At 37.1% G+C, this 18,541-nt stretch overlaps 1 protein-coding gene across 1 annotated transcript in view; it reads left to right on the plus strand.

Moving 5' to 3' along the window:
- tgm3l.4.L (transglutaminase 3 like, gene 4 L homeolog) overlaps positions 1-18,310 on the plus strand; it is a 50,753-nt gene extending 32,443 nt beyond the window's left edge. The window contains exons 14-26 of the mRNA XM_041576269.1: positions 2,965-3,008; positions 4,354-4,527; positions 4,909-5,151; positions 5,820-5,938; positions 7,371-7,499; positions 9,291-9,468; positions 10,862-10,991; positions 12,168-12,271; positions 12,894-13,136; positions 13,411-13,776; positions 14,168-14,325; positions 15,353-15,486; positions 16,662-18,310. Coding sequence (XP_041432203.1) covers positions 2,965-3,008; positions 4,354-4,527; positions 4,909-5,151; positions 5,820-5,938; positions 7,371-7,499; positions 9,291-9,468; positions 10,862-10,991; positions 12,168-12,271; positions 12,894-13,136; positions 13,411-13,776; positions 14,168-14,325; positions 15,353-15,486; positions 16,662-16,857 — 2,218 coding nt within the window. The 3' untranslated portion in view covers positions 16,858-18,310. The remainder of the gene's footprint in view (positions 1-2,964; positions 3,009-4,353; positions 4,528-4,908; positions 5,152-5,819; positions 5,939-7,370; positions 7,500-9,290; positions 9,469-10,861; positions 10,992-12,167; positions 12,272-12,893; positions 13,137-13,410; positions 13,777-14,167; positions 14,326-15,352; positions 15,487-16,661) is intronic.
- Positions 18,311-18,541: the final 231 nt, after the last annotated feature.

The following is an 18,541-nucleotide window of genomic DNA, read 5'->3' on the forward strand; positions in this document are numbered from 1 at the left end:
CTAGAGACGATAATATTATCAATATTTAGACAAAATGTGAACAAGCTCACACAGCTAGATGGCGGGTTGAAGAAAACACTGTGCAAATAATGCCTACAAGGTCAACGTATACACTACTACAGCGGTGGATACGGATTACGTAAAATATATGAATGCTGCTTGAAAAAAAGTAACTCAAGTGGTTTTTCTAGAGACGATAATATTATCAATATTTAGACAAAATGTGAACAAGCTCACACAGCTAGATGGCGGGTTGAAGAAAACACTGTGCAAATAATGCCTACAAGGTCAACGTATACACTACTACAGCGGTGGATACGGATTACGTAAAATATATGAATGCTGCTTGAAAAAAAGTAACTCAAGTGGTTTTCTAGAGACGATAATATTATCAATATTTAGACAAAATGTGAACAAGCTCACACAGCTAGATGGCGGGTTGAAGAAAACACTGTGCAAATAATGCCTACAAGGTCAACGTATACACTACTACAGCGGTGGATACGGATTACGTAAAATATATGAATGCTGCTTGAAAAAAAGTAACTCAAGTGGTTTTTCTAGAGACGATAATATTATCAATATTTAGACAAAATGTGAACAAGCTCACACAGCTAGATGGCGGGTTGAAGAAAACACTGTGCAAATACTGCCCACAAGATCAACGTATACACTACTACAGCGGTGGATACGGATCTCGTAAAATTTATTATGGCTGCTTGAAAAAAGTCACTCCGGTGTTTTTTCTGGAGACGGTAATATTATGGATATTTAGACAGAATGTGAACAAGGTCACACAGCTAGATGGCAGTTGGTTGAATAACACACTGGGCAAAAAATGCCTACAGGGCAAATAATGCCTAAAAGGTCAACTTATACACTACTTCAGCGATGGATACGGATTACGTAAAATATATTATGGCTGCTTGAAAAAAGTCACTCCGGTGTTTTTTCTGGAGACGGTAATATTATGGATATTTAGACAGAATGTGAACAAGGTCACACAGCTAGATGGCGGGTTGAAGAAAACAGTGTGCAAATAATGCCTACAGGGCAAATAATGCCTAAAAGGTCAACTTATACACTACTACAGCGGTAGTAAAATAAAAAAAGTAAAATAAAAAAAAAATGAATATTAAAAAAAAAAATTAAAGTTGGTGCTGCTGAACTACTAGGAGCAGCAGATTAGCACACCAGTCCCACTCCCCAACACTGCTAGACTAATAGCACTGGGCTCTTATAGTAGTAGTAGTAGTAGTAGTAAAACAACAAAAAAATAAATAAAAGCAGTCCTTACAAGGACTACTGTTATTGCAGCAGTCAGCAGATGAGATCAGAAGCAGGACAGCTGCCCACTGCAGCTACATACAGAGCACTGCAGTAGAAGGTAGATTACTAGCCAGCAAAGCTACCTAAGCTTAAATGTCCCTCAAACCCCTGCAGACTTCTGTCCCTCCAATAACAGAGCAGTATCAAAACGATTACTAGCCAGCAAACTTTCAACTGTCCCTGAAATCACTAACAGGCAGCAGCTCTCTCCCTACACTATCTCTTCAGCACACACAGGCAGAGTGAAAAAACGCTGCAGGGCTTCGGTTTTTATAGGGAAGGGGAGTGGTCCAGGGGAGAGCTTCCTGATTGGCTGCCATGTACCTGCTGGTCTGGGGTGAGAGGGCAAAAAAAAGCGCCAACAATGGCGAACCCAAAATGGCGAACGTCGCGCGACGTTCGCGAACTTCCGGCGAGCGCGAACACCCGATGTTCGCGCGAACAAGTTCGCCGGCGAACAGTTCGCGACATCTCTAGTAACTGACTGTGTTCTGCATTCCTGGAGCGGTTATAGCACTGATATAGGGCAGAAGTTAATGGGGTGGTTAACCTTGAAGTTGACTTTTAGACTTATAGAATAGCCAATTCTAAGCAACTTTTAATTGGTCTTCATTATTTATTTTTTTTTACAGTTTTTTCATTATTTGCCTTTTTGCAGCTTTCAAATGGGGGTCATTTACCCCATCGAAACATCTTTCTATTCAGGCCTCTCCTATTCATATTGCAGTCTCTTATTCAAATGAGTGCATGGTTGCTAGGGTAGTTTGCACCCTAGCAACCAGATTGCTTAAATATCAATCTGGAGAGCTGCTGATTAAAAAGCTAAATAACTCAAATCCACAAATAAAAAATTAGCGAAACCGGAAAAATTAGTGAAAAATTGGGAAATCTGAAAGTTCCCGAAAAAGTTGTGAAATGCGAACGTTTTCACGAGGAAAAAAAACGTGCAAATCGGGTGTTTTCACGCAAAAATCGTGGAATTGGAAGGATTCCACTCAAAAATCGTGAAATTTGAAGGATTTCACTCAGAAATTTTGAAATTTGAAGGTTTTCACAAAAAACTTGCAAATCTGACGTTTCACTCAAAAATCTTGAAATTTTAAGGATTTCACGAAAAAAATCATGAAATTTTAAGGATTTCACTCAAAAATCTTGAAATTTGACGGTTTTCACTAAAAAATCGTGAAAATCGGACGTTTCACAAAAATCTTGAAATTTGAAGGTTTTCACTAAAAAATCCTGAAATGTGAAGGATTTCATGAAAAAATAGTGAAATTTGAAGGTTTTCACTAAAAATCGTGAAAATCTGTCATTTTCACGGAAAAATTGTGAAAATCAAAAATTGACGCCGGCGAATTTTGACCTGCGAACTTTCACGGGAGATTCACAAATTTATTCGCTGGTGGTGAAACGTGTAAATTTGCCGCAAATTCATGCCAGTCGAATTTATTCGCCCATCACTAAAAATGAAAACCAATTGCAAATTGTCTCAGAATATCACTATCTACATCATAGTAACAGTTAGTTTAAAGGTGAGCAACCCCTTTAAGTACAGGGCTCCATTGAAACCAGCCCTCTAGAATTAATGATCTTAAAGTGGGGTTCATTTATCAACACTGGGTAAATTTGCACCAGGGTAGTAGCCCATAGCTTGCTGGTTGCTTTGAGTTACTGCCAAGGTATTTTTGCCCAGTGTTGATATATGTCTTATTTAAAGAGATACTGATACCAGAAATTAAACTCTTTTTACATCTATCATAATATTACCTTTGAAAGCTACTTTAATTTTGCCATAAAGTATTTGCAAAATGCTTTTACATTACCTGTCTCATGCCCCATGGTCCTGTATGAGGTGGCTGCCATATTTGTGCATCAGGAGTCCGATAGCATTAGAAACTGACAGGCTGAGATGGGACAGTTGGGTTGAAAACTTGGCTTAGAAACTTCAACTAACAATAACTTACAAAAACAAACCTCTCAGCAAAAAACCATCAGCGTGACCTATAGGTAGCTTTTAGGGGAAAATTCATCAAGGGTCGAATATCGAGGATTAATTAACCCTCGATATTCGACTGGGAATGAAAATCCTTTGAATATCGAAGTCGAAGGATTTTGCGCAAATACTTTGATCGAACGATCGAAGGAATAATCGTTCAATTGAACGATTAAATCCTTCAAATCGAATGATTAAATCCTTCAAATCAAATGATTCGAAGAATTTTAATCCAATGATCGAAGGATTATCCTTCGACCAAAAAAAGTTAGGCAAGCCTATGGGGACCTTCCCCATAGGCTAACATTGGGTTCGGTAGCTTATAGGTGGCGAACTAGGGGGTCGAAGTTTTTTTCTTAAAGAGACAGTACTTCGACTATCGAATGGTCGAATAGTTGAACGATTTTTAGTTCGAATCCTTCGATTCGAAGTCGAAGGTAGAAGTAGCCCATTCGATGGTCGAAGTAGCCAAAAAAACACTTTGAAATTCGAAGTTTTTTTTCTTCTGTTCCTTCACTCGAAGAAAATTAATTGGCCCCTTAATGTACATTCATATTTTAAAAAGTAGTTTTTTTTTGTGTCAGTATCACTTTAAAACTGACTGCCACAGAAGTGGTTAACAACAGTTGACTTAAACACAAAGGGGTTCATAAATAAATAAACTAAACAAATTTGTACCATAGCAACTAATTAAATAATTGCTTTCATAGATTTTTCCTGAAGCTGTCTGAAAAAAGCAAATCACTGATTGGTTGCTATGGGCTACATCCTAGGTGTACATTATTTATAAATAAGCCCCACTCTGCCATAGCCTTGAAATCCCTGTCCCCTGCCTGAGAGGTAGAGTATGTTACTGGCTGCTTTGCCAAAAGCAAAGAAGGGGCACTTGAACCCCCAATATTAATAGTATATACGTTTTTTTCATTCAAGTCACAGCTATGGGGTAACCACATTGTCTAGCAAATAGCCACCAAGGAAAGGCTTAATGCATTTACATGAGTTTTAACAATTTTCTTATATTTAATGTCTAGTCTTAAAATTGAGAAAATTTAGCATGGAAGAATTATCCAACATGGTGGAACACAGGACGAACTATTACAGCAGCGGTGATCTGATCTTGAGACGAGCGCAGGCCTTTCGAATAAAACTTGACTTCAATAGGCCTCTTCAGGAAAGAGACAAGGTGAAATTCATTGCAGCCACAGGTAACCCCATTTCCTCAGATACTTTTAATGGTTTCCCTTAAGGATGATAAATATGATTGTATGCAGGGAATTAAAGACAAAAACTTGCCACATAGGGCCCTATTTATACAACATTGAAGTGGTATATGGACTGATTACATACTCTGGTAGTTTTTATGACAATATTAAAAAGCTTCAACATTTCTTTGAAGAAAATATAATCAGAGTAATAAAAGAAGTTTCTGAAATCCCATAATGTTTGACAAAGATAATGGCAGGTGGTATCATATCTATAATGTTTTGCTTCATTTTGCCTATACATGGTTTCATTTTTTCTTCTCCCTACTTAACTGTCAATGTGCTCTTTTTTCTTATATAAATGTTTGTATTTTCCATTCCTAGGACCTGCCCCACATGAATCTGATGACACAATGTCTATCTTTCCACTGTTTGGTTCTGACAGTGAAAGGTCTTGGACAGCTGATGTAGATTCCATTGACACTAATCATGTCACTGCCTTAATTACAAGCCCAGCGGATGCACCTATTGGTCGTTATAAACTGCAACTTTACATCACATCCAGTAAAAAAAAATCATACGTCAAATTACGCGAGTTTATACTCCTTTTCAACCCCTGGGCTGAAGGTAAGACACAGACTCTCCTATATCTGTGAATATCAGGATAAAACAAAAAAAGGTATTTAAATTATTTCCCATGGAATATAGACCGCTTTACAGGAGTCAGATTGTTACTTACCTAAATACACATGAATAAACTTAGTTTTAGAGAATTGACTTGGGCCATGTTCTTTATGGAATCTTTCAAGAAGCATACAGCAATGTAAAAGTAAGCTTTAATTTTCAAATTCTATCTATAGCACCAGCACTAGTTGAACTAGTTCAAGCCAATTATATTTAATTATCTTGCAAGGTCACAAATATATCTACATACTGTATAAATCATTTGGAGTAATTTTTGTAAAATGTTGTTTGTAAGAAAATGATATGGGTTGGTGCCTGGGTTTATTAAAACCATGAAGTAACTTAATTTTCCCTAGACCTAACGATAGTTGCGGATGGTCCATAAAGTCATTGGATAAAGTTAACCATATTCTCGTGAAGGTTGTTCTAAGTTTGTGATCCATTTCTGTGACTTGACTTGAGCAAGCCAGTATGGAAATTAAAATGTGCTACACGCTTTAAAAAGTGGGGTGTCTTAACCCTATGGACCACTGCTCTGGTTGGATAAATGAATTTTTATTGTTAATTAATAAAAAAAACCAGAAACTAAATACAGACCATATTTTTTCTAGATGATGCAGTGTATATGGAGGATGAAAGCGAGAGGCATGAGTATGTCTTGAATGACCATGGAATCATCTACTTTGGACACGAGGATATGATTGATGAACAGGGTTGGGACTTTGGCCAAGTAAGCACATTTGGTTTCAAGCAGATGCAGAACCAAAACTTTGTACTGCTTGTTATTATTAGCATCTAAAGCAGCGATTCCTCCAACTGGTGGTTCCCAATAAACATGTTGGTCACCACCTCCATTGATGTTCCTCACAATGGCCTCAAAGTAGGTGCAATTATGGCTTGAAGGCAAGTTTTGGAGGCAGAAAGACACTGGTATAATTCAAAAAGAAATTCCTGCAGGCTACCAGTTCACATGGGGCTGCCATTTAACCTATTTCAACCCTTATTTAACATCCACAAGGAACCTTTTTAATGCTTTTGAGGATCACTTTTTACATTTCAGTGTGGCTGACTGGTAAAAATGGTTGGGACCACTGATCTAAAGTGTGCAATTTAACAGTATTATTGTATTCTCTTGGTGGGCATCAATATAATACTGGGGGGGGATATATTGGCACTTAAAAGGGAATGAGGGTTTAGAAAAAGTAAGGGGAAAATACTTTAGAGACAAGGAGTATGTAAAAAAAAATATAATAATATTTATAAAAAAATATTGTAAAATGATAAAATATGTCATCAAAATACTCAAAAGTTAGTACTCTAATACTCAAATAGGCAAAGTAACATGAACATCTTCTGGTCTTGTTGTCTAATTTAGACATCATGGTCAGAGATTTTAATGATTGCACACAGATTGCAGGATGGGAAATAACTAGAGTTTATCTGTTGTACTGATGGAACATTGACACTATTGCTCAATACCTGCTTTCAATACCTACTAAATATTGCAGCTATGTTGATAGCTCTTTTCTGGAGGTCTTTACATCCTCTGTTGGTTTACTAAAACTAATAACCAAATATGAAGAACAATCTGTTTTGACATATAAACAAAGAGATGACTTTACCATTGATGCCACTCTACTAGGGGTGGTCATTGGGGGCAATGTACACAAAGTGTGCTCTTGGCAACCAATGAGACATTTGCTTTTAAATAGTGACCAATGCTATGTACTGTTTTTGATAACTAGAACTGGTGCAAACTTCAAGTCTTTTATTACCACCAAAGAATGTAAGCAGGAGCAGAAATACCAGCGATGCATCAAAATAGCAATAGGTGTGGAGTGAAAAAGTCATAGAATATGTGATGGTTTTGAGAATTAGTTCAACCAATAGAGCAAACTTCTATCATTTAACAGTGTATTACACATTGCCAGGTTTTCCAGCCTCGGCACTGTGACATTACATCTGATTTGTCACCGAAACTATGTGCAAACAAGGGAAACATCTAATATCTTAAATATAAAAACCAATATTTACTAATGGGGATACAAAGTTTACAACATTCTTCTTATGCTCTGGTCATATCTTCTGACCATTCCAGTTATTTGCCTCTTTTTTACCTTTATATTTTCTTTTAACTTTTTTTGTTTTGTCTTTTTTTCTAGTTTGAAGAAAATATTTTAGACATTTCTCTCCAGATCTTGGATAGGAGTTTGAACTATCAGGATGATCCAGTATTGGATTGTTCCCAGAGGTATGATCCTGGTTATGTAGGACGAGTACTTAGTGCAATGGTGAGTAAATGGATATTATTATTCTTTCTAAAGGATCAGGACAGCATTTTCTAGCTTTTTTTGTCTGAAAACTTCAAATTTTTTGAGATGAAAAAATTGGAAATTCTGTTATTAGTAAATGACCCCTTAATGTCACTTTTACATTTCACACCAAATAGTTTTAAATCCTGAACTGTGTGTTTAATATAACAAATACCATGCCATAACATGTTGCTATTCAAAATACAATTATTATTATTAACATTTATTTATATAGCGCCAGAATATTTCGCCTATAGCAGGCTATAAAGCATATAGAAACTAGTACTGGTATTAATGTATGTTTACTAATGCAAAAATCTAAGCTGGTAAAATGGGAAAGGTGGGGTTAATGGCACTGAATCAGACAATGAGGTTATTGGCATTGCTGAAACATGGATGAATGGGTCACATGACTGGGCAGTAAAGAGACCACAGGATTTCTTCTATACAATGTACTTTATATCGCCCTGCTAAACAGTTTAGGAAGTTTTCTTCCAGAGGCTTGCGTGACCTCTTAGGGCATCAATTCAAATCAATGGCCATTCCTTGGGGTATGATGATGTTCAGTCTCCTACAGACCTACTTTTAGTACAGTAGTTTAAAGCCAATGCCTTGATGGAGCTTTTTGTGGATACATAGAATCGTTGTAAAGTCTCAAAAAAATAATAAAACACTTGTAGGGAATCGGGATTCCACACCATACAAACATTTGGTTTCTGTTCCAAACACCAAGGGGGCAAATTCACTAAGATTCGTAGTTGCGCCAGGCGCAACTTCGTCGCACTTTGCCAGGCGTAGTTTCGCCAGTGCTCCGCAAATTCACTAAAATCTGAAGTTGTGCACAGGGGTAGCGTAAGGTTGCGAAGTTGCGCTAGCGTTGATTCGCCAAGCGAAGCGAAGTTTCGCTAGCGATGGTTCATTTGCATACGGCGCCAAATTCAAATTTCAATGGAGGAATACGTATCAGCACTACAAATGCCTAGAAAACCTTCAAAACATCAAATAAAAATTTTATTTTGCCCTACACATGTGCCCACTGTATAGGTAAGTTGCCATGAGTCAGGAAATGTAGGGGGGAAGGAGGGGAGCCCCAAAAAATGTTTCGATCTTTTTCAGCCTATCACCCATAATGTAGAAAACACGCCAGCGTTTTTTGGGACTTAGAAAAAAATTTTGACTTTTTTTTAAGCAATCCCTATCTACTCTATTGTGCTTCGCTTGGTCTGAGGTGGCGAAGGAAGTCTAGCGTAAAAGGTAGCGTTTAGTACACTGCGCGTGTTAGTGAATTTGCGTAGTTACGTCCGTAGCGAAAATTCACCAGGCGTAAGGGTGCGAAGTAACACTAGCGAATCTACGCCAGCGTTCGTTAGTGAATTTGCGAAGTAACGAAAATGCCCAACGCTAGCGAATTGACGCTAGCGTTCGGCGCTTCGGCGTTTAGTGAATTTGCCCCAGGTGCTTCTTTCTTTTAAGATTCAGCCTATAGACTCAGCTAAGCCTTTCAAAGATGTACAGATCTAATAGTATCTGTAAATACATAATATATTGTATTTAACTAGTGCTAATTTGAAACAATGTGGTGACCCAGTTTTTGAATGCTGACCAATAGGCCTGTTGTGGAAGATTTGGAATGTTTGGACTTTTACTATGTTGTTGTGTAATATGCACTTAAAAACCTGTATATGCTTGTTTTTTTAAAAAATAAAATTGTTGGCCCATCCATAATGCTTAACATCAATATTTAAACATTTTATTGTGCCATTCATGCAGATTAACAGCTTTGATGATAAAGGAGTGATAGAAGGGAGGTGGTCTGGAAAATTCACTGGTGGTGTTGATCCCCAACACTGGATGGGAAGTGTGGAGATTCTTATGAGATGGTACAGGGGAGGCTACAAACCAGTCAAATACGGGCAGTGCTGGGTGTTTGCTGCAGTCATGTGCACAGGTGAGTTTGACTGCAAAATCCAAAGAGCTGTTTTTAAGGAAACATGATGACATGATAAACATTGTTTAAACATCGTATTTGGGAGTTAGTTAACATGGGTGTACCCCTAAGAATAACCACCCAAAGATATTGTTTAATACTATAATTATGATGTATTTCACACATGTGCAAAGAATGATAAAAAAAAACAGACATGCATCTATCTGTTGCTATGCCATGATGCCCTCCAGTGGAAATTGCTTAACATGAACCACAGATTTCCACATTACTGGTAACTGGGCAACTAATTGCTGATTTTAATTAATAATGATATGCACCCATGCTGTTTCCTATCAGGAAAGAGCACAACCTTCTCTTACCCAACTAATAGTCCGTCATCACCCACAAAGCTACTAAAATTTGACCTTTGGTTAAAGTTGAGATCATTTGTAATAGCATCTTGCACAAAATAAATTATCATATATAGTAGGTACAGACTACTGTTTCTGTTTTTGGACACTACATTCTTATTTCATATTAACTAACCTCTGTCTCCTTCTACTAGCACCAGCCTTGTTATTTTTGAAATTTTGCTTCTTCCATAATTTTCCAAACTCATTTTAGTGCCCTTTAGTATTTTCTGACTAAAATAAGGCTGCCATGTGCCAATATTCTGTCCACCCTTTTCAATACAACTGGAGAGACAATGCATATGATTGAGCAGCTGTCATGAGAACAATTGGCTTCCCTGTCTACAGACATTTACCTGTCTTAAAGAGATACTGACACCAAATATCTATCATAACATTATCTTTGAATGATATTTATAATTTTGCCATAAAAGTATCTGCCAGATGCTTTTACATTACCTTTCTTACCCCCTTGTTTCCCTATGAGGGGGCTGCCATTTTTGTGCAGCAGTAGTCCGTTAGCATTAGAAGCTCTAACTGACAAGTTGAGAAGGGACAGTCAGGTTGACAAAACAGTCAGGTTTAGGAACTTCAAGTAACAATTAACTGTACTTACAAAAGCACAACTATCAGCGAAAAATGATCAACATGACCTGTAGGTAACTTTTCATGTAGACTAATATTTGAAATAAAATTTCAAGTGTCAGTATCACTTTGTCTACTTTCTTTTTGCCTCAGAATAGTCACTCCTTCAGTAGCTGTAAGAAAGTAAACATCTGATGATCCCTTCTTCTGAACTATCTATCCCATCATCTGTAACCGAAATGTCCAACGATTCATGATTGTCCATCTCAAGATTACCCTATAATTTGCTCCATTATTTTGTAAGATATCTGGTTAACTGTAAAACTTTCTTTTATCCATTATCAGCCAGGTAGTTCTTTCTTAGGAGTGACATATAATGAGGGTTATATCTCCAATTACCTTTCCCCTGTTTTTTGCAGTGCTTCGATGTCTTGGAATCCCAACCAGAGTAATCACAAATTTTGCTTCTGCCCATGACAAAGATGGAAACCTGAGTATTGACAGTATTTATAGCAGCACAGGAAGAAATATGAGCAAAGACTCCATGTGGTATGAAACATTCTAGAGCTTTTGCAGTGCATTAAAGGGGTGCATTCTGGATATGAATTAGTTAAGGCCTAGCTGAGTTTATATGATATATTTTCAAGCAACAACAAATAAATGAAAAATCCTGTCCATCCTATTATGTGTCAGTGTATCAAGCAATAAATGAAAAGCTGATACCTTTTGATGCAACAAACGGGGTGATCTCAAGCTTTATTCCAGCTTTATTCTTGACACAGTTCAACAGATCAAACGTTTCGGGACCACATGGCCCTTCATCAGTGATAATATACAAAAGAGACTATACAAATGTATAGGCTAAAACACAGTGACTCCTAGTGGCGGTTCATGAGAATAATCCTCTCCTCAGAAACTTTGCCAATGTCCATTTTATCTTACACCAATTGCTAAAGCAATTAAACCTTTGCTATACACAAAAATATTTTTTATATAAAAAGAGATTTTTTTAAAAAGTTCATTTTACAAAACTTTTTTTAAAAAAAAGATTTTTTGGTTTTGTTTTAGTGTCATATACACCCACATCATAACCGTGTGCCACTACCAGTATATCACATATGTACAACTATACAAACAATAGTATGTTCTGTATCAATACTATTGATTACTCACTGATTAGGATACGATTAGGAAGGAGATGTCTCTAAATCACTGGTACAGTACATTGCAGGATTCTATATTTCTCTATGGCTGCAAGACAAAATGGTTTTATCAGTTAATATCAGTGTATCAAGACAACCTGTGCTCATGTCTAAGATAGGGAAGAAATCCATAATTGAGAAATGTAGGCTTTCCTTTTATATATCCTAGGGAGTTATTTGCCAAGAACACCACCAAAAAACGATATGACCCTTTCAGGCTCAGTTCACCGGGTAATTTGTTCTTCAATTCACTACCAGCTTTATATCTCTTATTTCCATCCAAACGTATATAGAATAGAACTAATGAACTGGTGCTGAGTTGCAGCACCCCTATAATGCATTTATATAAAATATAATTATTCTTGGAAAAATTATGTTTCAAGATAAATGGATAATGGGCAGTTTCAATGTAGATTGAATAAAAACTATTAGTGTTACAGATTGGCTGTATATCAAAGCAGAGTTAACTAAAAACTGATGCATTTCCAATAGATATATTGATTTCCAGTGTGCATTTTGATAGGAACTTTCATGTCTGGAATGAGAGCTGGTTCAGCAGAAATGATTTAGATTCGGCCTACAGAGGTTGGCAAGTGCTGGATTCAACCCCACAAGAGTTAAGTGAAGGTAGAACTTTACAGTTATTTGTTGATCATGGGATAATAAATGTTAATCAGCCATACTACAGGCTGTGTATTTATTACAGTAAGACTGCTTTGGATGAAAGTTCTAAGATCAGTGAAGTAGAAATAACTTCTAAGTCTCTAGATCCACTTTGGCCTGTCTCTAGATCCACTTTGGCTACACTAGAAAACTGACCTGTTTGGACAAGTTGGATGACTTAGTCATGGCTTGCATACAGTTTTATTACTTGCATACAAAGGCAATTGAACGCCTATGCTCTAACAATATTTGGAGTCAGGATTATATAATTTCTAAAGCTCACCATCAGAATGACACCTGTCTCTGCCTAATGAAATAGATGGAACCCTGGAAGTACCACCATTCAAAGATGGCAGTAGCTCCAGGGTTCCCCGTGTTAATTCTTGAACATGATTTCGAACAGGAGGCTGGATGGCTGCTCCAGTGTGATCACAACTAGGGGGGTGCGCACATATAAAAAAATCAACACAGGGATGACAGTACTGACATAATACTGTAAATTAAATCCCAAACCAGAGGTTGGAATTCTCAAAAACTGGAAAACCAAGATCTTATGTTAACTCTATGTATCCATTGTCTGTTCTAGGTATTTATTGCTGTGGTCCAGCTTCAGTCCATGCAGTGAAGGAAGGAGACGTTGATTTGGAGTACAATATTCCATTTGTTTTTGCTGAAGTAAATGCTGACCGCAACACCTGGGTTTATTATGATAAAGATGTGAAAGAGAAAGTTTACACTGATTCCAAAATTGTGGGGAAAAACATAAGCACCAAGGGTGTTAGCAGTAATCAACGGGTTGACATTACCAACAACTATAAATATCCAGAAGGTGAGAAATGAAAATAAGAAAATCATTTTGTTTCTTCAATGACTTTCCTTTTGCTTGAAAATGTTTTTATTATATTTGGTAGCAGTTATGGCTTATACTTAATGGATGTGTAATGGATGCTTTGCGGAATGGAGATGTCATGGTGTCTCTCATGTTATAGCACTGCTTAACAGTCAAGGCATGACTGTTTCTCAAATAAAATTGATATGTAAGTGGCTGAACGTAATTTGAAAAAACCTGTATATATATAAATATATACACTTTATACCCCTAGGAACTGAGAAAGAAAGGCTGGTGTATTTGAAGGCTCGCAAGAAGTTGCTGGATATGGGAGTCCTGAAAGAGGAAGATCTTGGAAGGCGGTATATTGGAAAAAAGCGCTATAAGAAAAGAGGCCGTGCTTCTGGATCAGCTGATGACAGTGAAGAGCCAACTGAGTTAGACATAACTGGAAAATTTCAGCTGGTTGCACCACCAACATTTGGCGATGATGTGAACTTGCTATTGAGTTTAAGAAATTCTGGTCAAAAGAGCGAGACTTTGAAAGTGAAATTAAGTTCCTCTGCCATTGAGTACACTGGTAGGCCTATGGCCGAGATCTTTACTGATCAAAAATCTGTGACCCTGGGTTCCATGAAAGGTAACATTTACTTTAATTTATTGTTGTATAACACATACTATACATTTTATTTTACTGCAGCCTAAAAGTCCTCTATAGTAACACATATGGTCTATGATATTTGTACTTTTTTTGATTGAAAATGTCCATATGCCTTCACACACACATTGGCTTGGGATTCAACTGTCTGCCTTTATATTTTCCCAGGCAATGTGTAAGTGCAGATTTTTCGTGGTATTTTTATACAACACAGGTGGGGTATTTTACAAATGGAATAAGTGAAGTCATCTGAAATTGGAGAAAGATATATTTGTTGAGTTATATCACAAAAGCCTTTTGTGAATACAGCAATTTTGTGTTTTAATGGAAATTTTGGCCTTATATCATCATTCCAAACATATTCTTTTTATAGAGAAACAAATCCCCATTAACATTTCTGCCAGTCAGTATGAGGAGGACCTGACCAAAGACTATCTCATAGAAGTGGTTGCTCTTTGTGAATTAAAATCCAAGAAGAAGATGTTGGTTCGTAGAGTTGTTACTATAGAAAAGCCTCCTCTCCGTATCCAGGTACAACTTTTACAAAGCTCTAGGCTAAATATAAAATGTATCAATAGACGGATTTCTACTAGGTTTGACCCCAAAATCTAACTTGCACAGTGGCTGGAAACATGTTCAAAATAGAACAGAAAAAATACACATGTATGAATAAAGTAGAAATGGACCTCCAATATGTCTCATATGCCTTTCATTCTGGACTCTTATTTTAGTTCAGAAGAAAAGGGTGGTATTGCTATGAAAAAGCAGAAGCTACTGCCATTATTTAGAGCATAAATTCAATTTGTTTCTCATTATAGCCAAATCCTGGAATCCCAGTTTAAGAATCATTGTCAAAGAGGAAACTCATGTCTCAGAAAAAAATTTACAGCTATATTTTTATTTTGAAAAGTTTCATTTGATAAGGTTGGTGGAGTTAAAACAATTTTCGGTTGGGAGATGAGTTGCTTCATTGCCAATACAATAAGCATTAGATCTATAATAGTGGTTGTACAACTCCTGTGCTTACCAGGGCCAGAACTAGGGGTAGGCAGAGTAGGTGCCCGTCTAAGGCGCAATCATGATGGGGGGCGCACTTTTAAGGGGATTTTGTTCTATTTTTTTTTTTTAAAACCCTGGTTTGCTTGGCTTTTAATAGCTTTTCAATTTTATAAACTGCCTATTCCAACCAGGGCCAGAACTAGGGGTAGGCAGAAGAGGCAGCTGCCTAGAGCTCAACAATTGGGGAGGGCTGGGCAGCTGCCTCTTCTGCTCACCCTTAGACCAGACTCACCTGCTCACCAGACACAACTTGCGATGGAGAATGGCGGCAGCGCCACACATGCGTGCAAACGCGCAACAATGATGTGCATGTGCATAAGCACGTGACGTCACAGCGCATGTGACTGGGGAAGTTGGGGCAAGCTGGCCTGGCTGGGTCGCCTAGGGTGCCTGGCTGGCCTGGCCCACCTCTGGTGCTTACTGTTCTATAGAAACCATATATGGCTCAGAATTACTGATCTATGATTGGAGCACATTCTTCTGTTCTTTATTCCTGAAGGTTCTTAGCTATCCTGTGGTAGACGAGCCATGTGAACTAAAAGTCTTCTTCAAAAATCCACTTTCTGTGCCCCTATCTGATGGGATTTTGTTGATAGGAGGAAGCGGTCTCACCAGGAAGCAGATCAAGAGAAGGTGAGTAGCAATGGATGTTGAGCCTACTTACTAATGCAACACTGAAACGTTAGACTGAAGAGTTTACTGTCTCTGACAAGGCTACAATTTACATGATGCCTTGTGTGACAGCAACATCATAAGCTTATTTGTATGGAGCAAGATTTCATGTTAAATGAGAAGGCCTATTCTATATATTATGCTTTAATGAACCTGCTGCTTGTTAGACAAGAGAAAAATGTTCTTGTTAAGGTCCCCATAGACGCAAAGATTTCTCTTGCTGATCGACTGATTTTAACGAAGTCCGACCAATCCTTCGAAATTATCGTGTGGTTAGTGGGATTCGAACGGTCAAACATCTTACGATTTTTCGGCCAGGTTAAAAAATCTTTGTCGGTCCCAGTGCAATCTGTCAATGTTTGCAGGGCCAAGCAGGCAACTCCCCTTTGTTTTCCTGGCAAATTGGTCTTTTTAGTTGATGGACAATTCGTATGATTGTTCCGAGATAATCGTGGTCTCACGATGACGATTGGATCTTTTAAAAATCTCAACATCTATGGCCAGCTTAAGTCTAGCAATCATTTTAATAAAACAATTTAGTAGGGGGTTCTTTTAAGTCAGCACTGTCCAACTACTTCCAAGCAGTGAGCCAATTCATTTTCTTACCCCGCAGGGAAGATATAATTAAATACATAGAGGGCCCTTGAGTGCTTAAAAAAAGCTAGGGGCCATAAAAGAATGAGTGCTAGGTACAGAATGAAACACACTAAGCAGAGCTTATGCTTTAATATCTACAAAGGTTCCAATAAAAGGCTGGGTTGGATGAAAAACTTCCCATTAATTTCAATATGTTTCATGTTGTCAATATCTTGATCAATATAGTAATTTGTTTCTGTTTATCTGCCTTATTCTATCTTTCTGTATATCTGTTTATTCATGATTATGCTCGCTTGCCTATAAAGCCAATAGATGTTTAGTCTGTGTTACATAATCTACACTCAAGCAATCTACCATTTTCTGTTAGCATTAGCAATACACTGGTCACGTTTCCTACTCCATCTCCAGTCATTTTTTTGACCATATAATTTGGCCATTGAGATTCTGGAATTTGCTGCTCTACCTACTGCCAACGCTATATTGACTACATGTGACCTACTTGTAGCTCTTCCATTAAAACCTACTGTCTGTATTTACAGAGTGCCAAGACTTGGGCCCAAAGCAGACGGCAGCATTTTTCTGGAGTTCACTCCTTACAGGGTTGGTACCCAGCAGCTGGTGGTGGATTTTATCTCAAAGCATTTCTCAGCTATTAAAGGATTCCAAAGTGTAGAGGTGGCAGAATACAATGTAGAAAGCGTTTCAGAAGAAATCATAGAAGTCGAAGATGATTAACTGGATAATGATTGATTGACATTCCATAATCAGTCTACAAAAAAACAATGTACTGAACTCTTTATCTGGCCTATACCATGTTTTTTTTTACTATAGGGTAGCATCTACATTAGAATAAACCCTATTAATAAGATAGTATTAATGACCAGTTTTATCTTTTCATGAGCTGGTTGACAGCCATTGAATAACCTGAAAAATATAATGTCTATAGCGCAGGCACCCTGTAACTTAAATTTTAGCACCGTATATGCTATTAACTACATAAGCACATAGAGAGCACTTGCGAAAGATCAACATAGATTTTGTTTCTCTGCAGACACAGAGCATATTTGGGCTCCTTCCTTATGTTGAAATGGAAATATGCATTGTAATTATAATATGTGTACCATGCAATCCTTTGAGTTCATTGTCTATTAAAGGGGAAAGATACCTAGAATATATACATACAGCCATTTTTCTTTTGTACGACATAATGTTATTATTTTTCCATGTCTACTTTCATAACAGAATGTTTAATGCTAACTCTGAAGTTCTTACACTTATGTGTGTCACATAATAATACTACAATATGTACTGTATCTCCTCTCTTGCCACATTAGTAGCCAACAGCCACAGAATAGGGAGCCTATTGGGTGATATGCCATTCCTAACTTGCTGGACAGGGTGACACATTAAAACATATAAATGGGCTTCCCAGTTCTCTTGTTTTTAAGAGCAAGTGTCCTATGTTTTCCTCCCTGTGGATTTTGGGAAATTTGCAATGTATACGAGAATGGTGCAACGGGCATCAAAGGTCATTGCTTACAATCTTAAGTGGTCTAGGTTTCCATAACAGAAATATTCTCAATATAGTATAAAAACTCAAGTTGACTGATATTAAGATGATTGACATTGATTGCCATTAATATAGTATAGGTGTACAAGTGAGGGCCGCATGTGACCCTTCTGTGCTCAGCTGTGGCCCCATGTTAGTTTCAATAAATAAATGTTGGGTATGTTGGCAGTTAATATATCACTAGAACAAGAAATCAATACCATCAGAATGTATATACTGCTAGTAAGTTACACAACACTTTACATTAATTTATAACAAACAGGGTTCAGATAATAATTTAACAAACAAGGGTTACAGAATAAAAACTGGTTGACGGGGTCTAGAGTTCCATAACAGTTAGATCCCTAATAAAGTATAAGAATCAAAGAACTCCAATTGACTGATATAGTAAGATGTGATGATTGCCATAAATATAATATATAATATAGTGATTTTTTTCTATCATTCCTAAACATATTATTTACTAAAGAATATATAGCGGAATTTGAATTATATTTGTGTAAGCTAATCAATAGCAGAATTTGAATTATATTTGTGTAAGCTAATCAAACTGAAGTTCATATTGCATATTAAACAAAGAAATTGTCCTGAATAATAAATTTATTTTATTAATGTCTGGAACTGAGTGTAATTATTTAGATTCATTTACGTCATCAAGACACTTTGGAACCTACAAAGGAGAAAAACACCTTTAACAGGTAAAAGAGCAAAAAAGAAGAATTTTACTATTGCAATTAAAACAAGTTTGCACTGTTAGAGAAACCAAATTAGAGTATTTTAAAAACAGTAATTATTAACTTAGTGCTTGAGATGCAGCATTGGTGGGTCAATTTTTTGGATTGTAAAACT

This window comes from Xenopus laevis, chromosome 9_10L, assembly GCF_017654675.1.
Source record: "Xenopus laevis strain J_2021 chromosome 9_10L, Xenopus_laevis_v10.1, whole genome shotgun sequence".
NCBI lineage: Eukaryota > Metazoa > Chordata > Amphibia > Anura > Pipidae > Xenopus > Xenopus laevis.